Raw genomic sequence first — 26,497 nt, 5'->3', positions numbered from 1 at the left:
TGAGGTGTCATTGACAAGATCTTTCTCCTTAAGTAAAGACATAAACCTTCTGAAACTACACCTTTTCACATTTCTTATACTAAAAAAATTTTACAGTAAATTTACTTGATAAAATATAGTTTAATTAAACGAGCTTTAGCAAATACAAATTGATTTAAAAATTTAGTAAAGACAACAACCTTTGAACTTTTCAAACTCTACTAATTTTCTTAATATCTAGACTAAATGTGCAACAAATTTCTCGAATGAACATTTTTTACTAAAGATCTTTTTAAAGATCAGTTCCTTGAAGCTTGATTGGATAATATCTTTACATTTAAGTATAGACGACAACCTCAGAAGTCAGAATGATAGACAAGTTCCTTGAAGCTTGACTAGATAAGATCTTTTCATTCCAGCAAAGACGACAACCTCAAAACTTTAAAAATGATAGAATTTATCTAAAGGTAGCTGGCATGTAATAAAATGTCCAGTTTCATAATATCCATTGACGTTATGACACACCAAAAAGTGTCATAGTGTCCATGGATGTTATGACAATTTTAAAAGTGTGATAAAGTCTATGGACATTGTGACACTTTTAAAACAGAAAAGTATTGGAAAATTTGTTTAGAATTTAGGAAAGGGACACTCTTATCCCGCATGAAATAGCTTCTAAATTTGGTAAATGTTGCTTTTTAAATTCCTTTTGAAAAGGTGCCCTGGATAAAAGGCTTTGGCCGGACGCAGAGGGTTTAAATTCTGGGGTATTCCGGACATTATTACACGTCACCTTAAAGCATTATAAATGTTTGTAGAGGATAAAACCATGTGAATTTTCCTCAAATTAAAGAAATAGTATGGTAAGGCAATCTTTATTCAATTCAGCTACTTAAAAACTACACTAAATAAGAAAGACCGACAGACAAGCAACTTAAGATACATTGAATACTTAAGTATTCCAGGATAACGACTAATTTGAGCTGGAAGACGAGTTCCTATAAGAATATTAAATTTATGACAACTAATTACCATCTCTGAATCTACCCCCGAGAAATACGAACTAGAAAAAGTATGCAACTGTTTTTCTACACAAGTATAATTTTCAAGTTTGAGTGAGTAGTGATGATGGTGGTTTAATATGATTATAAAAGTTACAATGTATATAATTTTTTTTTTTTTTTGCACAATTTCTATCTATGTATCTATGGAGATAGTTATACTTATTGTTGTTGCTGTTGTTGCATGTCTATGTTGTCTCTATACTATTGCAATATGCGCAATGCAGTAGTTATCGGAAATGGGTTAATCGATTTTTAAGAGGATCGCTCGTTATGCTCTGTTTCATTTTTGTCATAGTAACTCATAGACATGCAACAAACTCAAACACACATATATATTTCTAAACACACACACACTTAAACAATTACATCAACTTCCTGGACCATAGAATACTTAACAAATTTTCTATGGTTTAGTTTATACCTACATACAAACATGTAAGTATAGTTGGTTGTCAATGTATTTTTTTTTTTTGGTGTCTATAGAGTTTAAATGTTCTATGTCTGTATTTGAGTTTAAGTTGAGTATGATTTTCAGTATGTGTGTAAGTTTGTTTATAATTTTCTATGTCATTTTCTATTACATATACATACACAATACATGCTTACAGATACAATACAAGTTGATGTATTTGTATATTATTATTGTAGTAAATTTACAACATTGCACATATCTACCAGTTGTAGTCGTTGGTTATTCGAATGGTTGGTTTACTTGTTTGCCTGATAAGCAGAGTAGAACAAATTTTCGGTAGCTGCAGACAAAATCAGTTGTATTAAGTAATCATTTAGTTCTTGTTGTTTGGTTTTGAAATGTGTATTCCGTTCATTTTTTTAAGTTTTTATTTTCATTTCTTAATGCCTGATGTTGTCATTTAATACATAAATGTGGATTTAAATGGAAATTTTGTTGCTATTTTGCAATGAGTTTTAGTTTCATTACGCTTTTTTTTTGGTATATGTTATGAAAATTTTGACATGTTTTAGTGAGAAGTGGAAAAATGTTTTGAAAATATAGTTTTGTAGGAAATATAAAGTTTCTAAATATATCTACAAGATCCACAAAAATACTTGTAAATGAAAAAAATCAAAATTTATTTATTTGTCATTTCTCGCGAATATTCCGAGAATTCGTTATCTACTATTAAATCTTCTTGTGTTTCTTCGATAGAGAAGTAATTCTAAATTACGTTCAATCTAAGCGATAGAGAAGAAATTCTCAATTACATTTACATTCCAAGGATTCGCGAATATTCCATGAGTTTGTTATTTACTCTGATAACACCCGAATTTCTTTTGAGAGAAATGTTTTTCACGTAACTAACATCATTAACCTGAACAGAAACATTAGAAGCTCTTATAGAATCTTATAGAAAAGCTACACAGTTTCAGAGAAAACATTCTGAGCAATTTGATCGGTTTTGGAGATTCAATGGACTATATACTAAAGATTAGCTGAGATACTAAAAGATTAGCTGTACATCGGATAATTTCAAAAAGCCTGGTAATTAAGGTCGTTTTGAAGAAAAGCTTTGAGTGAAATTTTTTTCAGAAGATGTTTAAAGGAAATGTCAGTTAGACTTTTTTCCTTATTAAGGATCTAAGTTATTATAATTAAGATTAGTTTCTCATTCGATAGTAGAGTTTAGTTAGTGTTTTGTATTATGACAGATTTATATGCCTGACAAATCAATCAATTCAATTTCTGCGAAGTAATTTTTCCTTATTTTCTCTTTTATCTATGACTGATTGTTTTCTTAATTTCTCTTAAAATATCTCCCGAATTTTCTGTTGCCCTGCATTTTATCTTTATCACTTTACTTCTCTATAGTCAAATTTAAACTTTTACTTTTTTTTCTACATTTAAGAACAAAACGCCTACTTTACTCCTCTTTCCTTTCTTTCTACAAATTTACAGCAATATTTTCATTTTCTTGTTATTTTTAAATTCGAAAAAAAAATCTATAGATGAGCAATACAATCTCAAGTAAATTATTGTTGTTCTTTTTTTCTGTGTCAATTTGTGGTTAACTATTGAAGGATATTTTTATATATTTTTCTTTTTACAACTTTTTCCTTTTTTTTTAAATTTCAGTTTGTCCTTTTAAGTGCGTAAGCAAGGATATAATATGTTTGTAGGAGTGTTTATATATGGAGCAACTTAAGTTTACTGTGTTACCAGTGCAATTGAGGTTAATGGAAAAATTTAATAAGAAAAATAAATAAATGAATTCAATCAAGGTCTGTTTTTGAAAATAAAAAGTAAATTAATGTTATTTTGAGAAGACAGCTACAAATTTAAAATAAATTACTAAAAAAATTTGGCAAATTTAAAGAACGAAATACCTTAAAATTTAACTAAATATTTTTAATTTTCAAAATCTTATCAAAATGTTTAAACTTTTTTATTACAACTAATTTAAATTTATTTTAATTTAATTTCATTTAAAATAATTTAATTTTGTTTAATGTATGTCAACTTTAATATTTTTTCTGTATGAAAAATAAAAGTTTATTTTTTCTGACTTTTTAAAATGTCCCCTGGCGCTGTTATTTATAAATATATAATTTTTTTAACAAGAGATGTGTAAAACTTTTTCATAAACTTTCCTACTTCGTTTTTTTTTTTTTATTATTTTGTAACATTTAACTTTTCAACAAAATTTTATTTTTATATTAAAACTTAAGTACTTCTTGCAGATTTGATAAAAAAAAAGAGAAAATATTTTGTTTAACCTCGTTTTATATGATTTTTCACATCATTTACACAAAATTTGTTGCGTGTTTTCTAAAGAGGGGGAAGGAGCAAACTAAGGCACGCTTAGGTGGTTAATAAAATTAAAGCTAATTATTATTTTTATATAAAAGTTTAGTGATAGAGGACTCAATTAGGTTTAATTTTTTCAAACTTTCTAAAGCTTAAACTTGTAATGACAAGAATTGAAATTTTAAGCTGCCTTTTATGAACTATATGAAGCTTTAGTTTTAAACAAAAAACAAATCTTTGCTATAAGGCTACAAAAGCTATCGTTTTTAACAAACTTAAATTGTTAGCTTTTCTTTAGCAAGCTTAGCTATGATTTATTTTGAGAACACACTTAGCTTTCATAAGGTAACATATGCTTAATTCGCTTAAAAGCTTTTTTAGTTAGCATTTTAATAAATCATGTAAAAGCTTTAATTATAAAGGGTTTTATTCAAAAACTTTTATCAAAGTTTTATAGAACAAATTTTGTATGATAATTTGCCTTTTAAATCTTTCATAAATTGTTATGAATTAGGTCCATAGAATATAAAACAGATTAAGTTTTAAAAACATGCTACAATGAAAGCTTTTTATATAAGATTTTTTATTTAGTTTTTACATTAATTAATATAATTTAAAAGAATGTTGTAATTTAACCCGTAAGACTGTGATCATTTAAAGCTTTCTACATCACCTTTGATTGAAGATATGACCTTAAAGCTTAATATATGTATGTATATATATTAACGAATAAGCTTTTACACATACATTGTCCAGCTAATGGTGAAACAAGCTTTGATTAATTGTACGCACTTAAAAGCTTTACGTATTAACGTAGATCTAAGCTTTTTAAACTTCACTAATTATTGGATGCATAAAAGCTTTGATCAAAAGCTATTTTTTAACATAATATAACTTAACACCAGTTTTTACGATAAACTTTCATTAAAAAGCGTTTAAATTACGCTGGTGTCACCATAATTTTATAACAAATTATGATTAAATCAACATTTAGTTTAAACTTTAAACCATTTATTATAAAAAAAAAAAAGAAATCCTATTATTATTTCCTTATTTGACTGTAAACTATTAACAGTAAACTAGACAAGTTTTGCCATCACCGTTTGTAGGAGTTTAAATTACATATTATATAAAACCAACTACGTGACTTTTTCCCTAATTTCTCTTAAACCATTAAACCATAATTTTTAATATACATTTTAAACTTTCGAGGTCTTAACACAAGTATAAAGTGAAGACTCAAACACACACACAGACACATATAATGGCATATAAAATGGTATGAGTTTGGAAAAAAGGCTCTTACAATATCCTGACTATATATAAAATGTAGTAGGACGAGTTCTAGTAAAAAAAATGAGAGAAAGAGTATTATAAATAGTAAAATTATAACAACATAAATTACATATACGCACATAATTCGCACTTACACACCGACAAATATACTGATTTACACATACCCGGCAGTTTGGGGTGACAGTTATGAACTAATCTTCCAAACTATAACATCGTTTCAATTATAAATTAATGTATTTGAATTGTATCAGTGAATAGATTCAATATCTTATGCTCTAAAGAGCATAAAAGATACCAGTCACTATTCTCTACATTACTTAGAGACAGAAAAGTGACCAACGACTTTCCACTAGATTACTTAGGAACAATTAAACGATTATTAACTTCCTTTAGCATTACATAGACTCCATGCAAGGTTTAAAAATCGTGTCAAAAATGGATAATTTTGACTCTCTAATTCTGCCGGGCTCAAAAATGACATTAACACACTCTTCCAACAGCACTGACTGCCATGACACTCACACCCAAATTGTCAGTGTTAAAGTTAAGGAAGAAGATGAAGAGTTTTTCTTTTGCCTTTCTCTTATTGTTGCTATTTTTGTTTTAAAGATAGACAACAATTCATAAAATTAAAAGAAAATTTTTTATTTAAAAAAGCAAAACAAAACTTTAGCTCAAGTTTTCTTAGCTTACTCAAGGAAATGATGGGTAGGTAGGAAGGCCAAAAAGAGGAAACTGAAAATTTTTCAAGAAAAAGGTAAGTAGTAAAATAACACAAATCTGAAAAGACCAAAACAACTTGACATCATTTTATTTATTACAAAACGGGCCATGCCATAATTTTTAGCACAAATACGCTTTAAAATAAAATTTTGCTTTACAAACAAAATTTATAGAATTTCTTAATAATTATACAACATCTAAAGCATAGAGCTCTTGTATCCTTTATAAGGAAAAAGGGTTGTTTTTAAATTTTTCCTTCAAATGCCTGGGTATCCTTTGAAGTTGTTAATAACGCTGGTCTAAGGTTGTTGTCGTATTGTCTTGTCCCTCCCTTTAGAAAAGTAAGTGTAAACACCATAATTAGTTAAAGCTTTTGAATTACTTTGGTAAAATGTATGTATAAACAAAAAAAAACTTTTAAGGTTATTTATGATTGTCGAGGTACCTTGTACTTACTTGCTGCCCGAGTAAGTAAAAATAAATAATTTTTAACATTTCGCGTTTGCTGTTGCTATTTTTGTCTCTAAAGCTATAGTATAATAACATTTTGAAATGAAATAAATTTAAGTAGTTGTTTTTGTTAATGTTGTGTGTGTGTCTTTACTTTTCATTTCCAGGAAAAGTGTAAAAAAGTTTGTGTTTAATTTAAAAGGAAATTCTTTAGTCTAGGAATGGAGGAAAAAAGTTTAAAACAATTTATTAATGATTTTTCTTTTTTACTTTGTAAGAAAAGAATTTAAGTTTCTTGTAAGGAGGAAAAGAAATAGAAACGATTTAAAAGAGTTTAAAACCTTTGATTTATTTTTAAAATTGAAAGAAAAGTTTAAGCTTTACCCAACCTGCCAAAGCAAGCTTTTATCACATTTTTTACAATTTCGTAATAAAAAAGCATAAAGTAATTTTTTATTAATTTTAATAAGTTTGAGAATATTTAAATTTTAAAGAAAGCAGTTTTACATGTGTGTGCTCAATTTTCTTAAATTAAACTTGAGAGCTTTATAAGGGCCTCGCTAAAACAAAACTTTTCTTAAGCATTTTAAAACTGGTTGTAGTAAAGTTAATTTTTTAAATAGCTCAAAAGCTTTAATAATTATAACCGTCAAATTCAAAGCTTTTATAAACAAAAGCTTTTTTAATAAATATATTATAAAGGCTTTTAAAACTGGTTGTAGTAAAGTTAATTTTTTAAATAGTTCAAAAGCTTTAATAATTATAGCCGTCAAACTCAAAGCTTTTATAAACAAAAGCTTTTTTTTATAAATATATAATAAAAGCTTTTAAAACTGTTTGCAGTAAAGTTAATTTTTTAAATAGCTCAAAAGCTTTAATAAATATAGCCATCAAACTCAAAGCTTTTAGAAACAAAAGCTTTTTGAATAAATATATAATAAAAGCTTTTAAAACTGTTTGTAGTAAAGTTAATTTCTTAAATAGCTCAAAAGCTTTAATAATTATAGCCATCAAACTCAAAGCTTTTAGAAACAAACGCTTTTTTGATAAAAATATGATAAACCGTCTTTAATAATAAAGTTTTTTAATGCAAGCTTTTGGGAAAAGCTTTTTAACAGCAACAAGAATTGAAACAAAGAAAAAAATCCAAAAAAGGATATGAAATTGATAAAAAGGATTAGAATTTTTATTAAAAAATTTAGTTTTAAAAAAATACCTAAGTGTTAAAACTGGGAAAAGACTGAAAAAGTCTTGATAACTCATAAAAGGAGTAAAAAGCTTTAAACATAAAGAAAGGCATTTTCAGCAAATTGAGGATTAAAACAACTTTAAGGCAAGAAAAGCTTTTAAATAACAAGCTCTTAATAAAGCTATATTAAAAAAAACTATATAAAAATAACTAAATAATCTTAAGCATTAATCTAAATAATAATTGAAAACTTTTCAAAAACTAAAATCTACCCTTTACTGCAGGTGTTCTAAATTACAAAAAATTGTTTAATCAATTCAAATTCTAATTACATGTCCAACAAATATTCTCAAAACAAAAACCCCAACCTAGTTAGAAACCTTTTACCAAAAAATTAAGAAAAAAAATATTTACAAAAATTACTTTATTTTAAAGACACTTTTCTAGACAGCCAAAGCAATAACAACAACAATTACTATATAAATTTATAAATATTTTCTAAATGTTTTTATATTTTAAATAAATAAAACACTAGTAGAAAAATAGCAATAACAATCCTTAATAATCTTATAAACTGACATTTTAGAATGTTATTGTTTTTTTCTGGCCCCCAACTCCTGCTGTAACTCATTTTAAATTTGAAAATGTCTAAACATAAAATTACAAATTGTGTATTTCAAAAAATAAATGTTTTTATAATAGTAACAACAAAAACAACAATTTGAAACTTAAACTCTTAAGGGATCCTAAACATTCTAATAAAAATTAAAGGAGGAATGAGTCCGAAAAGTTAGAAAATTTTCCTTCTGCTGGAAACAAACTTCCTGTTTCTATACCTACCCAATACAAATACAAGACAACAAAATGAAGTTTAATTATTATGAGACCAATAAATACCCCAACAACAATAACAACAATCAGAATAACATCTCGGCATGAAAAAGGAGAAACAACAAAAAAACGAAAAGACATAAGAAACTTGGCATATTAAATTACGCAATTTATCTTTATTTGAGAACATTTTGCAACACAATTATATTTTGAATTGCCTAAAAGCAAAAACAACAACAACGAAATGAAAAAAAAGAGTTTTTTGTTTTTGTTGTTTTCTGTTTATAATTTATAACTTTAGATTGAGGGGGAGTAAACTTATATATTTGTCTTATTTTTATATACAGTTTATTTGTAAGTATGTTTGTATGATTTTAAAAGAAATAAAATAAATGAGTTGAAGTTTTATGGTTTGTCAGTTCTTTTTGCTTCCTTTTGATTCCTTGTCTTGGTTAATTTTATTAGAATGGAAAAAGGGTTAGAAAACAATTTTTGTCTGTCTGTCTGTTTGTAACTGCGTGTCTTTCGTTTATTTAATACTATAAATGTTGTTGTTGTTTATTTTCTCTTATTGCCAAAAGTTGTTTGTTTAACAAAAACAAAAGAGTTTTTTATATATTTTTTATTTATTATTTCATTTTGATAGCTTTGTTATTACTCTAACGTAAAGGGTTATATTAAGTCCAAGCGGCTTAATGTTACATACCCAATTTAAGTTGTTAAAGTATCAATGAAAAGCTGTGAGCTTTTAATATGAATAGATATTTTACAACATTTTAGGAGAAAGGTTAATATAACTGCAGAGTTTGAAGGCATCAAGCTTTAACGAATTTTGTAAGCATTAAGCTTTTTGCAAGTTTTGAAGCTTTTCATGAGATTTAAGCTTTTTGTAAGCTTTAAGCTTTTTATAAGTATTATGTTTTTATAAGCTTTAAGTTATTTATAAACTTCAAGCAATTTATAAGCTTTGAGCTTTTTATAAGCTACAGACTTTTTAAATGTTTTAAGTTTTTTAAAAATTGTTAGGCTTTAAGCTTTTTAAAGTTTTAAGCTTTTTATAAGCAAACAAATTGTAAGCTATTTAAGCTTTAAACTTTATAGAACCTTCAAAAGAATTAAGTTAAATATGACTGCAGAATTTGAATGCCTTAATCTTTTACAAATGTTGTAACCATTAAGCTTTTAAAAGTTTTAAGTTTTTTATAAGCATACAAATTGTAAGCTATTTAAGCTTTAAACTTTATAGAACCTTCAAAATAAATATGTTAAATATGACTAGAATTTGAATGCTTTAAGCTTTTAACCATTTTATGACCGTTAAGCTTTTACAAATTTTATAACCGTTAAGCTTTTAATGGTTTAAACTCTTTATAACCATACATATTGTAAGCTATTTAAAAGCTTTAAACACTATAAAACGTTCAAACGAATTAAGTTAAATATGACTGCAGAATTTTAATGCTTTAAGCTTTTACAAATTTTATAACCATTAAGAGTTTTGCAAGTTTTATAGTTTTTTTTATAAGCTTTTTTCTAGCCTTAAGCTCTTTATAAGCTTTAAGTTATTCATAACCTTCTAGTTTTCAGCTTTTTAAAAGCTACAAGTTGGTTTTTAAATTTCTAGACTTTAAGAATTTCAAAAGTTTTAAGGTTTTCATAAGCATACAAGTTGTAAGCTTTAAACTCGGTAGAACCTTAATAAACTTAAATTTTTTATAAGCGTTACGCTTTTGTGATGTTTAAGATTTTAAAAACTTTAAAGTTTTATCAGTTTATGAAAATGTTAAAACTTTTGTGAGTTTCAACTTTTTCAAATTGAAAGCTTTTTTGTTATCTTAAAGCTCAAAAGTTATATATATATAAGCATACAAGTTGTAAGCTTTTTAAAAGCTTTAAACTCAGTAGAAACGTTAAGGTTTTCATAAACTTAAAGTTTTTCAAAATGAAAGCTTTATTGTTATATTAAAGCTTTTCTAAGTTGATATTATGAAACAAATGTTAATACTAGACAGAAAGTTAATTCTTAATTTTCTTCAATACTTTCTCTGGCAACATGTTGCTGACAAAACTCAATTCTCTACCTACGTTTCTTGCAATACAAACATTTCTAAAATAAAAAATTTCCAAGAATATTTTTTGCAATTTTCTTTAAAAGTTTGTAAACATATTTTTCTTAACAATTTTTCGTATATTTGTTTTCTTGTAAATAAATATTACCATTTCCTACAAAACTTTAATCAAAAATAACTTTTTTGTTTAGAAAGAAAAATGTATTTAGAATGCTGAAAAGCAGTCAACCGAAATTTTTAATTTAAAATGTTTTTAATAAAAAAAAAAAAAAAATTAAGAAATAATTCACAGAACTGTTGCTGTTGCTGTCATTAAAAATAAATTTAAATTTAACTTTTAGGGTATAAATTTTTCTTACAATAAAATTCCCCTAAAAGTATGCAATTTTTGTTAAATATTTAAATAATAAAAAATTTGCTTATTAATTGGTTTTTACTAAATTATATTTAAATAAGTGTTTTAAATTTAATTTAATATTTATTTAAAAATTATATAAAAACAAACTAATTTAATTTGAAAGCTTGCAAATAAAATAGCATAATTTTAGGCAGCGGGGGAAACCTTATAAAATGTATTGTATTTTTAAAACTTTCTCTCCCGAGATAGCACTTTACTTTATCTTTTATATATATATTTTATGTATTTATATGTTAACCATTCAAAAAACACTAAAAGCTTTACCAAAGCCTCTTGTTGCACATATACCATAATCTCGATACATATACCTTCCACACTATTAACTAAAGTGCTTTAAAAAGGACCTTTTTGTGGCAACAAATTAAATTGAAATTATTATTTAACCATAAATGGGGAGAAAAAAAAACAGGCAGTAGTAAAAAATAAACGAAAACTAACATGCAACAAACATGTTGAAAGTTAAATGCTGGACAAAAGCTAAAAGGCAGCCAAAAATTGCCAGAAAGCAGGCAGGGGAAAGTTAATAATTTTGGCACCAAAAACAAATCATGCTACAGATACATGGTATAAAGCAACTCCCACATAATTTTAACAAATTTTATGACAAAAACTTATGCAACACACTAAAAAGTATACATAACAAAATCTACTAAAAAGGAAAGAAAGAAAGAAAAAAAACTTTGTTAAACAAAAATTTGTTGGTATTATAACATTTAAGAAAGAAGCGGAAGACAGGGAGGTAAAGGTCTGGTTATTTTGTTAAACTTAAAAGGAAGAGTGTGAAAGTAGTCAAAAAGAAGTTAAAAGAAGAAGAATATTTTTTGGCTCTTTTAAATGCTTGGTTTTGTTGTAGTTTTTTTGGCTCTTTTTCCCCTACAAGTTAAGTGAATTTGGTGTCTGTTCAGGGTGTTGGTTTTGTTACTTGTCTATTTGTGATATTTTTTCTATATTTATTTCTGGTAATGGTGGTGGTGTTGTTGTAATTGCTTTGACTTGGAAAGTTGTAAATCACAGCAGTAGACTCAACTCAGCACAATCATGAGCAATACTAACAACAAATTCTCTATAGTTAAAAGCTATACAACAACAATAACCAACAGCAAAAAAACAAATAGACAACGGAAAAAGATACCCCAGCATTTGTAGTTTATGACTATATGTATAATGTATGTATATATGGGGTTGATAATAAATTGTTAAATATCCCAGGATACCAGCTCCTTTTTTGTTGTTGTTTGTTAATGTGTGCAACATTTTAAGAAATCTTTTATTTATCAAACATGAGATTGAAAAAGAAAAAAACTGAAAACATAATATAGGAGGAGAAAGAATTCTCAAGACATCTTCATGAGACACATGCAGACACACCAGCTTACTAAAGTAACAGAAAAAAAAATAATAAAACACTTTTCATTTCGACACTGTCAGTCATTATTAAAATTATCAAGTCGTTGGTAACATTATCAAATGTTTTAGAGAAATAATGTCAAGTTTTTAGTCTAATTTAAGGAAAAGAATTTTCTTATTTCATTTTATTTCTTTCGTTAGAAGACATGTGTTGAGTTCAAAACAAATTTTTATATTAAAAGAGAAAAAAATTGCAGCCTACATTGGGGAGTTAATGCAAAAACAGTGTTCAAATCTTGGTTTCATAAATTTAGAATATAAAAAAAAGCTTTGCCTACTAAGTGTTGATATGTTTGTTTTTAATATATTGCCTACTTTAGAGAGTTTTATTAAAGTGTAGCAAGCTAACAAGTTAGTTAAGATCTTAAAAGTTTTTCTTTCAATCCTTTAAATTTTATTCATGATTTTTAAGCAATTGTTATGCAGCTGTCTTGTATTTTGATCTCAAATTTTACATAATTTCATCTAAAGTTAAATAAGAATAATAATTTAGGCTCTACAACAAATAGTTAAAAGAACATGCAAGACGACTGGAATGGTGTATAAAATGGTTTACGATCTTCTGTTTGGTTCAAATCAACAGGGAAGCAGACGTATAGATTATCCTGCTCAGTAGAAGGTTCAAGATTTCCATGAACGTTGAAAAGCTTGTACAACTTTTATAAAAATAAAGACGAATGTTTTAAATAAATATTTACAATTTCAATTTACAGCTAATTTATATTTGCTTTATTAGGGCGACGATTAAGAGCTTTTTGGATAAAAAAATGTTTCTAAATATTTCTATTATTTTAAAAATATAATAAGTTTATATCACAATATCGTTCAAATTTCACTTTAGTTATATTATCGCGAATATTACAAGAACCTTTTATACTTATCAGAAAAATTGTTTTTCAAATATTGTAGCATACTTTAAGGCAATGATCGAAATTGTGATAAAGAAATGAAAACAAAGAATATTATTTTTATAATTCTTCGCAATAACTATTTATTTAGAAGAAAACTAAACAAAATTCAGTATAGAATTATATTCGAGAATATTCCAAGCTTTTTTTTCTATTAAAAAAGATGCACAAAAATGTGGCCTACTTTAGGGAGAATATTAAATCGAACACTTTTGATTTTTATATTTCTGAGATTATGCAAAATTATCTGTTCTAAATATAGTTTCCACAAGATTCTCCTAAAATCCTAATTTTATTCAATTCTTAAATGCGAAATATACCAAACAAAAATTCAAACTTTAAAACATTATATGTTTTTTTTTTCTCCGTTAGACAGACACTCATACATACATATTTTTTAATAATATATTACTTACATACTTGGTAACAACACAAAAATTTTGGTTGCAAAAAAAAAAAAAAATAAACTTAAAGTTGTAGTAAAAACTTAAATTTGTTGGAAGGTTTTATGGTGTTGCTGTTAGTTACTTAACAACTACCAGCACTTATTTTATTTTTGAGCTTTTTTTTGGTAATGAAAACTGTTGTTATTATATTGGGTTGTACTTTGGGGTTATTGTCTAGTCTTTGGTTGGATTTTTGCTTTAATTTTTGTATGCTCCACTGTGATGTGTGTGTTTATGTACCCTTTTCAAAACATGCCACATAGTAATTTTGAAATTTTAAGATTTTTTTTTTAATTTTTTTAGCAAAACATATTAAATCAGTGCAGACATGCGGGTACACACAGAAAATACTCGATTAGTCATTAATTTATTTATGCTGTGGCATGAAGTTGAAGAAGAGGAAAGGAAAAAAAGGCTATAAAAAAGATCCCAATAATTTGTTGTCAAAATGAGACAGAGAAGAGCATCTATTTTTTCAAAAAAGTAGTTAAATTTTAAAGTAAATTAAAGTCTGAAACATTTTTGTATAAAGGAAGTTTAAATTATTTAAATTTAAAATTTTAATTGTTGGTTTCTTATATGAGCTTATAGCTAAATATCACCTTTACCACACACGTGACTTTTTATTTAATTGAATATATAAATTTTTCTTGTATTTATATTTGCATACTTTTAGTTGTCCTTAAATCCTTTATTATTATTTCCTTTTCCAGGAAGCACGATACATTTTTTTTCTCTAGTTTCTATTTATTTTCTCCCTTCTGAAAACTATAATCTGATTATGAAAAAAAAATTATAGATGTATTTACTTAGTTAATGAGAATTTTTTCTTGTGTTTTATATAGTTTGCTCTTAAAAGTTTACCTAAGTCTGGGGACTGCTGATATAAACAGTTTTTTATACCCTACACCAATTAAGTGGAAAATGTTTTATGGCGATCGTCTGATATTTGTAACATATAGAAATATTGTTTATACACCCAATCTTAAAGTATAGCAATCGGTTCAGAATCATAGTTTAATAATTTTGCGATGTCTGTCCGTCCATGTAATAAAACTACAGATCACAATTTTGAAGATAATTTCATGAAATTATGCACAAGGACGAGCTCTATAGAAGATCGGCCATTATTTCGTCAAGTCCCCGTATCTCTATAAAAATCGTCAAAACATAGTTTTGTGTAAGAGTAAGTTATACTGCGATTTTCGTAATGATCTCATTATTTTCTATTCTTTCATAACTGATATAGGGATCATATAGTTGGCAATGCTCGACTATACTTTCTTACTTAATTTTTTTTTTATATTCTGTTTTGTTTGCTGTTAAATAAACTTTAATACTAATCGTATGTATATGCAGATAACACACGTCCCATTTGGTACTATAATACTTACACTAATGCCAACTAATTTGACTTTATTGTAAATGTGTGGGTGGTAAGGGGAAAGACCCTGCAGGATTAAAAGGTCTCAACTCTTTTAGCCAAAAGTCTAACTACTTGGTTGTGTTCTCCCAGTTGTTTAGAGATGAAGAGATAATTGTTTGTCCCTAAGTAATCTAGCGGGTAGTCATTCATCTATCAATTATCCCTAAGTAAACTAGCGAGTAGTCATTTAATACCATTTCTCTAAATTGTACTTAAGAAAGCTGGTCTTTAACTTATCAGTTATCTAATCACTTGATCGCCTTAATTTTTTAAAGAGTAAGGAATCAAATTATTCAATTATTTTTGAAAGGAAGTCGGGGAAGGATCAATTTACTTCACCCTAAGAATTTATTGGTAAACAGGGATAGTACCAATTAATATAAAAACTTAAAAGTTCTATACAACCTCTAGGAACTGTTGGGAAAGTTTGAGATAGCAAAAATTAAAACAATAATACCACTACACCTATAAAACAGCAAAAAAGGAGTAAATAGGAAAACTTGATAACCTGCAAAAGCTAAAGTTCGAAAAGGTTATTAAGTAAAGATAAAGTAAAAAGAGGAAGTAAAAATTAATTTAAAATTTTAAAGAAATATTTATAATTTCCACTAAAAAAAAGCTAAATTTAAAAGGTAAACCTTGGTTCCGAACTTTTTTAAATTCTAAGGTTTATTTCAAAATAATCCAATGACACTTGTCATAAATGTAAGAAAAATCTAACAAATATATGATACTCAACCAAAACATTTGGTGCACTAATAATGCGTTGTAAACTATATATACGTTAACATTATATTTACATTACATTAGGCTTAATATACTATATACATGATACTTATGTAAAGTGTGTATAAGTAAAAAATAGTATAAATGAATATGTATACATATGAAAATGAGACTACTACTAGATACAAATAATAATGCCAAGTTTTTGCTTAGCTTAAACTAAACAATAACCTAAACATGTTCATGTGTTTGTTAACATATACATATGTATGTATGTGTGTGCATGTAAATTTGCCTCTTGTAATTTAATCTAATACTTAACAAGACATTTATGCATGTGTGCGTTATACATACACACTCGTATGTAAATGTTTGTTAATATTATTAAAAATCCTGTAGCAATCTTCTAGTTTTTCCTTCGTTTTCCCCTTCTCACACTCTCTCTCTCTGACATTTTTCACTAGTTCTTCTTCCATTTAATTAATATTAAATAACAACAGTGAAGACTCAATTAAAAGGACAAATGTTTTTTAAGTGTTGTTGGTTCAAAGTACTTTTTCGCAATGAATAATTATAGTTATATACAGAATGTGACAAACTGATGAGTTCAGCTTGATTGGAATAAAATCCATAGCTATTGTTGATTTTTTACCCGAAACATTTCATATGTCAAAAAGCAACAAATTATGAATTCTAATTTAAACGAGAATATTCCTAGAATCAGTTTTTAGAAATGTAGCATACCGCTAGGTGTTGCACTAAAAATAAATCTAAGTATATTCATGAATTCTTCATAACTTAGGTATTCTAGGTTTTAACAGCAAGTTTTGATCAACGATTTGAATCTAACTTTTAATTTTATTAGAGAATATTCAAAGGTCAGATTAGTATATGCAAAAAATGAAGCATACCTTTAGGCTGTATATAAAATTGATAAACCTATATTAGTTAATTTTCTTCAATTCTTTCTATCCCTTTTTCCCTCATGCCACTGTTTCGCCCACCTTTCAACAGCCTAGTGTCATTGCAAAACAAACTATTTTCGAAATATGAGTGCAAACAAACTACACAAAAAATCCTCTTCAACTAAACTCATACATTTAACTACGAAAAAAAGGATTTTTCATGTTTACATATTCATAATAGTTTATTTACACAGAAAAAACAACAGTAGCAGTAGCAACAAGAAACAAACATAGGAAATTGTTAGCATAATAATCATTATCATTTCGAATGTATATGAGAAAAAAAAAATGTTATTTAAACAAAAAGTACACATACCTGCAAAATATGCCAACATGGCTGTTAGGACGACTGATATTAAAATTAAGGCGATACTCAAACATTTCCAGGAACAACGATGTTGACAACGTTTATCTATGTGAAACCTGTAAAGAAATTGAAAAAAATAATGGAAATATTAACAATTATTAAAAAAGAGGTAATGATGGGTTTGCAAGGGGAACAAACTTTAATTAAAAATATAGGAGATGATCTTAAAAGTACAAATGTAAAATGTTTATTTAGCAAGTTTACAAACTAAACTTGTATGAAGATTTAAGTTGTTAGAACACTTGGAAAAAAATTATAGAAAAAGTAGTTTTAGTTAAAAAGAAAACAAAAAATAATCTAAAAATAATGCCAGGATCTTTTAAACATCTAAAACAGATTTTATTCATCTAAATTGTAGCCTACTTTTAGGGCAATTAAAAGTTTTATGCGGAAATTACTTTAAAATTTGTACATTTACTAGATTTATTTGCATTTCTGAAGTTAAATTCGTAGAAATTTGTTCTACAGAGTTTAAACAAATATTTGACATTTAATATATTGCTTACTTTTAGGCGACTTCAATAATGCAACTTAAGTTTTGTGTAACAAATTAGTTTAAATTAACACCACATTTAAAATATCTACATTATTTCAATAGGATTATATTTTTTTAATAATTTTTAACCAAAGTCTTAAATTTTTAATGATAACAAAAATGTTGCCTATTAACAGGCTATTAAAAAAGAAGTATAGTTTTAGTATTTACAAAAAGATAATTTCATTAACATTTTTACAAGACATTTCTGTTTACAAAGATTTAAAATTGAAACTCAAGTTTGATGTTAAAATTAGTTTAAATTAAACTGACTTAAAAATGTGAAAATTATTTCAATTGGATAACAATTCTATGAATTTTTAGCCCATTTCATTTAAAAGTTTATTTTTAATAGAAACAAAAGTATTGCCTATTAACAGGCTGTCAAAAAAGAAGTATAGTTTTAGGCTTAACAAAAAGATAATTTCATTAACATTTTTACAAGAAATTCCTAAAGAGAGAGCATGTGCTGTTTACAAAGTTTAAGCTCTAAGTTTTAACTCTTATAGTCTACTTTTAGGCGACTTTAAAATTGCAACTCAAGTTTGGTGTTAAAATTAGTTGAAATTAAACTCAATTGGATTACAATTCTATGAATTTTTAGTCAATTCCTTTTAAAAGTTTATTTTCAACAAACTCAAAAGTGTTGCCTATTAACAGGCTGTTAAAAATAAAGTATATTTTTAGACTTTGCTAGAAAAATATAATTGCATTAACATTTTTAAGATTTCTTTTTTCGAAGAAATCTTTTTGAAAACATTTTAATTTTCTTTATGTTTCTTTAGTTTTCCATTAATTTTATTGTTTCTTGTACAAGGTTTCTATTTATTTTAATACTTTTAACATCCTTGTTATTTAAAAACATAAAATTTTTGTTATTGTTGTTGTTAATTTTTTTCTTTTCGTATGTATATTAAAAAGGCTGTTAAAAATGACCATGTTAGAGCTATGTTTTGTTTACATACATACTCATACTAAGGAAAAAATTTAAACATGTGTTTGTTGTTGTTTTTTTTTTGTACCAGTGTTTGTTAAGAGAAAACATTTAAAGCAGTGTTGACACATTTAAGTGTATGTTTTGTATCCTTTTTGCCTTTTTATTTCACTTATTTTAACTTTGTTGTAAAGTTTATACGAATTTTTTGTTTTAAGTTTCTTTTTTTTATGTTGTTAAGGACATACACTGGTCATATGTATTAATTTAATTAAATTTTTTATGACTTTTTATAGCAAAGTACAAACACACTTTTAGTTAAAACTGTAAAAAAAAAACTGTTTTTTTTTTTTTTTAAATTTAATTTGAACAAATGTTAAGAGATGGTTTTGCTGTTGAAACATGTGTTGCCCTAAAAATAACATATTTAAATAAAATTAAACATTTTGTTAAATTAAATTTAAAATATATTCATTACATTAAGTTTATGTAAAAAATATATAGGAAATATGATGACAAGTTAATAACTCGCAACTAGAATTTTTTTCAAATAAAAGATAAAGTTTCCAATTTTTTTCTATAAAATTATACGTTTTAAAAAACATAAAGTTATAAATTTTAATTTTATTCGAGAATATTCCAAGAATCAAATTCATACAGCTACCAAACTATAGCATACTTTTAGGCGTTACTTAAAATATATAAACTTTTTAAATGAAATAGTATCCATTCCATATTGTTGTCATTTTCATAGTTGAAAAAATGTTAGTTAGTTGATATCATTGTATGTTTGTAATATATTTTTGTGCGAAATTTAGCAAATGTAAATAAAATTTTATATTTAAATAAACACAAATAGAAATAATTTAAAGTGTCATTGAGCATTGTTTTTTTGCCCAAAACTAAATACGGAAGACTAAAGTGTTGTTTTTGTTGCTGTTTAGCACACGTGTTGACACAAATGAAAAACAAATAAACAAAAGTGTCAACTAAATAAATACTATTCAGAAGCAGTAGCAGGAAAAAATATGCAACATCACACCTAAAAGTAATTGCCATAATTCAAATTGTTTGTATGTGTGTATAGAGTAAAAGTAAAACAAACAAAAACCAAACAACTAACTAGTCAAAAAAATAAGGTGTTAAAATGGCCCCCAAATTTTGTAAGCAATATTTTAGGGCAGTCATGGGCAAATTAAAAAATCTTTAAGCTAGTTTAGAGGCGAACAAGTGCTGCTTAAATGTATAAATAGCTTTTGCCGTCTTGCTCTTACGTTCTGCTTAGCACATGAAAGCTTGCAATGTATTAAAATTATTTTAAAACAGATCCTAGTTTTTGCAACTTCATTCTTAAGCGTAAATGCATTAATATTTAAACTGCCCCATCACTGCCTTTAACAGTTAACAAACTGACCAAAAATAGAAGACAAAGAAAAAAAAAGATTTAACAAAATATTTTTCCTCACACATGAAATTCATGAAATGTTGAGGTTTATTTCTCCCATATCCTTCTTCATGTTACTAACACCTTCACTTTTTTGTATGTTTAATGAAGCTCTTTATACTATAACTAATAGCAAAATTTTCCTCTATTTGTGCAGTTTTAATGCAAGAAAGGTAGTACAAGTGTTCTTGACAATTTACACAAGCTACTCATCGTTGTTGCTGCTGCTGCTGCAACTCAAACACCTTCGTATTTCTTGTAGGCAACATATAAGGGAATAACACTTATATACAAGAAAAAAAAAATGCAATTATTCATTTTAAGTAACAACATATTGCCTTAACACATAATCACACCATTATTTACATGCATACAACAAATTAAAAAAAAAATAATAATAAAAATTGTATTCTTCTACTCCTTGCTTGTTTGTTAAATCAGCAACAAAGTTGAAATATTAGGGTATTCAGATGAAGGATTAAAAAACTTGCTAATATTGCAAATGAATTGTTTGTTTTTGTAAACAAAGTACGTATAAAAGCTCTACAATAAAGCGTCACAAACTTTACAATTGATGGACTTTTGGCACTTTCCATATAAATTGTTAAAACTCTTTTAAAAATGTATTCCCTATAAAATTTGCGCAAAAACTTAAAATTACATTTCAAGCCTCGTACACTGTTTAAACTAATGGTTTTCTATTCGTGCAATTTTTTTTAATGTTAAAAACCTTGCAAACTATTTAATCAGTGATGAATCAGTTTTACATACAACAAAATAAAATATTTATTTTCTATTTGAGTAAATTTGCGCAAACTTTCAAATCTGCAATTAATAAACTTAAGACCTTCTAAGCATATTGCTATTTATTTCTTAGTTTTTATACAAAATAAATCTAATAGAACTACCAAAAGTTTTTGTGAAACACTTTGCTTAAATTAGTTTTTTTAACGAGTCACCCTAATGTCTAGCACTTCTTTACTTTTTACACATTTTGACTGTTAAAACAGATGAGCAAAAAAGAAAATAATAATGAAGAAATTTGAATTCAGTGTAAATTTATGCCAAAAATTAACCATAAGCAAAATTACAAAAACAACATACATACAAACATTTATGATTACACGTGTGTAAGACTGTAATCAAAGAAAAGACAGCAACTGTCAGAACAGACACTCTCGAATATAGAAAGCTTTTCTATGATAGCTAAACAGTAGAGAAAAACTATTATATTAAAGCAGTGTACTTTTTTAAAGCATGGTACTTTTTGAAGCTTAAAATTGTAAAAATTGTAACTAGAAAAGTACTTAAAACTATTTTTGTTATTATTGGGAAAATTGCTATAATAAGAATATCTAGGGGATGATATACAGATACGGAACTAGTACCGTAGCTAGTGCTTAACATTACTTTATTTATCAAGTTTAAAGACCCATAGTCTAATATGGGATAAATCAAAGCTCTTTTTTTGGTATTTTTATACCCTTCACCTTCTTGAGAAGGGTATATATATAAGTCTGTCATTTCGTTTGTACTTTCTACAATATAATTTTCTGACCCTATAAAGCATAATTATATTGGATCCTTATAGATAGTGGATTCGATTAAGCTATGTCTGCCTGTCTGTGCGTTTGTCTGTCTGTCCGTCTGTTGAAATCATTTTTCTGAGACCTCAGATATCGTTGGCATCTCAGTCTTCAATTATTCTATCTGACATGCTTTCGAGAAGTTTCCTATTTAAAATCAGCAACATCGGTTCATTAATAACGGAGATATGAGCAAAAATCTGAGACAACCTCTGTAAATTTCGTCAAAAAATTTTTATTTTTTTCATGCAAACACATGAAGTCGACTTTTTTACTTTTATCGACTTTTAGATTTATTTCCTAATTTTCGACTTTTTCCAACATTTTTCGACTTTTTCCGATTTTTTTCGACTTTTGAATTTTTTTTCGAATTTTCGATTTTTTCCAACATTTTTCGACTTTTTGATTTTTTTCGACTATTTTCGAGTTTTTCCGACTATTATAGAAATTTTTATTTTTTTTTACACTTTTTTCGAATTTTCGACTTGTTTCTACTATTTGTCAGTTTTTGACTTTTTCCGACTATCTTCGACTTTTTCGACTTTTCGACTTCTTTCCGACTTTTTAGTCTTTTTCGACTATTAATTTACAAAATCGACTTTTTCGTAGACAATAGTCGAGTTATCGACTTTTTTGGAACAAAATAGTCGACTTTGAATTGAATTGTTCGATTATTCGAAAGTCGATTTATAAAACCCTACTTTGTAATTGATCTGTTCATTTCATTTCGACAAAAAGTCGATTGTTCGATAGTCGATTTATAGAACCCTACTTTGTAATTGATCCTGCTCTTTATAAGATGGTTTAAAAGTGGGGCCCAAGTTAGGGCCCAAAAAGTACTTTTCATATTAAAATGTGAGATAAACCCCCTTAGTTTGGTATTTCTCAAAAAGAACTTAATTTTGTAATTGATGTGTTCTGTAGAATATGGTTTAAAAGTGTGTAAATTTGAATCGGTTATTTTGCACATTTAGGGTCCAAAAAGTACTTTTCAAGTACATGAGGGGCAAATTAAATAATTTAATATTTTGGTACTTTTAAAACCCTCAACTTGATACATATGCTTTAGCTAAACCATAATTTAAGCATTCCAGGGGGATGGATAAATTCCTTATTTTCCATACCTTAAAAGCTAAAAAAGGACTTTCCTTATATTTGGCCTGTTTTTTAAGGATATGGTTAAAAAGGGATACATTAAAATCCCTTACATTAGCACAAAAACTATTTATCAAGTACCTGTTTATAATGTTAACGATTGGACTTAATTAATATGATATAAGTTAGTACTTTTAAAAGCCAAAAAGTACCTACTTTTCTGTCATAAACTATCAAACAAGCTGCAGCTCAGATTTCTCATTCCTGCTTTAGCAAAACTATTATTCAAACAGTGATTCACGTTTACTTGTTATAGTTCCTTCAACATAACTTCTTTCGCCTCTCTTTCACTATCTGTCACTCTCTCACTCCATTTTACTTTAAAATTCAAAAAGTGTTCAGTAGACATACAAACATATAACATGCTTTGGTAAGCATTTCATTAAAGGATGTGTTGCATGCAATAATAACAGCAACAACTACAAAAACAGCAATAAATTGCTTACGATATTTTTGCAGTTGTTGTTTATGATACTCGTTTTGCTGTCATGGTTACATGCCAGTATTCTTTTTTTAGTTTTTTCTTTTTTTCTTTTTTTGCTGTTAAAGGCTTGTCTTAGAAACCGCCCACTCTGAAAACCCATTAAAAATGTTATTGTTACTACTTGGGATCTTAATTTTTTTCTTCTACATTTTGTTGCGCCTTCTGTTGGTTTCATATCATTTTCTTAGTTAAAGTTTTATTTTTTAAAGAAAAAAAAGTAAAATTGATTGGTTTCTATACTTTTGTGTGTGATTGTATTTTATTTTAATGACAATAGACTTTATAATGACATAAATTGCCTGTAAAATGTCTTTAAAACACAATTTAATGAAGACATTAAGACAACCACGTCAATGTCTGGTGGTGGTTGTTAATAAGAATAAAGATGACAAAAAATTTGGATGGTGAGTGGCGAGATTGGTTGAATGATTTGGGTGTGACAAAACAGTATTATATTTTTCTGTCTACCTTTATAATAAAAGGTTCGAAAATTTAAATGAAAATTAATACATTTGCAAAACAAACAAAAAAAATATATAAAATTTATTCAGTTCTTTTAAACAAAAAATTAATAAAATTTCGAAAATTATATATATTTTATCCTTTTTTGGGCCATACAATTTAATTTGTAAATATTCTTTATACATAATACTAATCAAAAAATATTTGTCCTCTTGGACTTTATAACAATTTCCCAAATTAAAATTCTTTTTGCAAAACTTCTCACAAATTCCATTATTGACTTTATTTACACGATTTTTTGACAGATTTTTTGTTCATGTTCAACTATTTTTTTTAAGCTTAAAAGATAAGCCTCATTTAACTTTGGCAACAGTTGTTAAACAATAATTTACAATTTACGTATTCTAAACACTTTTTTTCTCCTTCACCTTAAACGAAACTTGCCCCAAAAGTTGAAAGAAAAACGAGGGAAAAACAACAGCCCAAAGAAAACAGTAGTTGTGGTAAAAATTACTATATTGTAGTAAACTTTAAGTTAATCCGATTGTGGTGCCACAAACAACACATTTATGTATACATTCATACATACTTTCGTACAAATTCAAAACAACAAATCGTTGCGATTTGTTATAAACACCTACTCCCACACGTACGTACGTTCTGATTTGTCTGAATAGAAGATCTGCGAAGACGAGGTACAAATACGTACGGTTTTTTTCGTAGAGTTTAAATATTTTCTTTTCAGCTTGAATGCTTTGCTGCCAACAACAATTTACATGCAATACAAGAAGTGCATTTAAAGCAATATCGTTAGTAGAGTCATAGTTTGAGTTTTTTTCTTCTATTTTCTATGCTAAAAGCAACTATAACAAACAACGTGTAAAAGAAGAAAAATCCTCATAATTTCTTTTTTTTGTGCTAAACTGAAATCTTAACAAAATTTCCATTCATTTTTAGCCATTTACTTAAAAACCTAAAAAAGGAGATGAACGTTCAACTAAACGACGACAGAACGGTAAAGTTAACAAACATGACTACAGAAACAAACTACCACGCCTGGACAGCAAGGCAGCCATACAAACGTTGTTAAATGAACATTTAAAAAATTGTCTACCACGCTTGCGTTGTCTTTTAGCTCATTGTATTGAAAAGTGTCATAAAGAAGATGCTCTTTCGTGATAGTTAAGTGTAATGAAAAAAAAAACTAGACAAATATTCCACCTCCTGAAGCATCCTACTCTCTAACAATCATCAGCAGCAAATTTATACTATTGCTATAAGATCCTGGGAAATAAAGGAATTATTTCAAAAGAAGTGATGAGAATTAGAACTGAACTAGACTGAACTAGAAAATGAACTAGACTGAACTAGAACTGACTAGAAACTGACTGAACTGACTAGAACAACTAGAACTGAAAACTAGAACTGAACTAGAACTGAACTAGAACTGAACTAGAACTGAACTAGAACTGAACTAGAACTGAACTAGAACTGAACTAGAACTGAACTAGAACTGAACTAGAACTGAACTAGAACTGAACTAGAACTGAACTAGAACTGAACTAGAACTGAACTAGAACTGAACTAGAACTGAACTAGAACTGAACTAGAACTGAACTAGAACTGAACTAGAACTGAACTAGAACTGAACTAGAACTGAACTAGAACTGAACTAGAACTGAACTAGAACTGAACTAGAACTGAACTAGAACTGAACTAGAACTGAACTAGAACTGAACTAGAACTGAACAAGAACTGAACTAGAACTGAACTAGAACTGAACTAGAACTGAACTAGAACTGAACTAGAACTGAACTAGAACTGAACTAGAACTGAACTAGAACTGAACTAGAACTGAACTAGAACTGAACTAGAACTAAAAGAGAGCCGATACCTAACATACGGAAATACAGAGTAATGACCACGGTAGTTGAATAAAAAGTTGTTATTGAAGATTTGCTCAAAGCGGACAATTACTTTTTATATTTCTCAACAAATAACCGTTTCAAAACCCTGTTTTCTGTTAAATCCATGCAAATAATATTTTGCTTACTCTCTTACCAGGCTTTAAACAACGGAGGTGCAAATTTCGTGTAAGAAGGTAGACAACGACATCACAGCATAAGAACACGAAAAAAACTATAAAACTGAAAAATAATGATGATGATTTGTTCGTGAAAGAACTAAAGCACACGTTTTACATTTAACCAAGAAAAATAGTTGAGAAAAATGAGCAAAAAACTATAGCAACTAAAACCCAACGAATAAAGAAAAAAATAGGAAAATTATAAGTGAAAAGTGGTATACAGAGAAAAATTATGTGTGTGGGTTTTTAATGCAACATGCAACGACAACACGTTTTTCACTGCATATACATACGTTCAACTTAGATTTTTAGAAGAAAAAATAAAACTTGAGAAAATTAATTTCTTGCCGTATTTCATTTCATGTTTATTAAATGAAATATGGAAAATTAGAGGAAAAAAAAACTGAAAATCTTTAATATTTTTAAACACAGTTGTAGCGCACTTCAGGTGTGATGTTTGGTCATTAGGAAAATTAATGCTTTCAAGTGGGTGCTAAAGTAATATTTAAATAAATGACAAATAATTAATACTTTTTTAAATGGAGAAATTGTGGGAGGTTTTTTTTGGGAAATTATGAAAGCTTTAATCTTTTATTAAAATTATTTTAAAAATACATTAAAATTATTATTATTATTATTAATTCAAATAATAATTTTAAAAAATAAAAAATTGCCATTTAATCTCTATTATGATAAAAGTAATATTTATTTTATAAACATTTGTTACACAGTATATGATTTCAAACAAATCACTCATATTTAAATTTCCCTTATATAATATTG

General features: G+C 26.9%; 1 protein-coding gene across 1 annotated transcript in view; it reads right to left on the bottom strand.

Moving 5' to 3' along the window:
* The window catches only part of LOC119604773 (teneurin-a), a gene marked incomplete at its 3' end in the record, with an annotated part of 327,052 nt that overhangs the window by 116,431 nt on the left and 184,124 nt on the right, over positions 1-26,497 (bottom strand). The window contains exon 4 of the mRNA XM_037957607.1: positions 16,978-17,084. Within this exon, the coding sequence (XP_037813535.1) occupies positions 16,978-17,084 (107 nt within the window). The remainder of the gene's footprint in view (positions 1-16,977; positions 17,085-26,497) is intronic.

This window comes from Lucilia sericata, unplaced genomic scaffold (assembly GCF_015586225.1).
Source record: "Lucilia sericata isolate MDLA Ls3-8-SP2 unplaced genomic scaffold, ASM1558622v1 Contig000429F_arrow, whole genome shotgun sequence".
NCBI classification, from domain to species: domain Eukaryota; kingdom Metazoa; phylum Arthropoda; class Insecta; order Diptera; family Calliphoridae; genus Lucilia; species Lucilia sericata.
The sequence above is the reverse complement of the archived record's forward strand: the minus strand, read 5'-3'. Positions and strand labels throughout refer to the sequence as shown.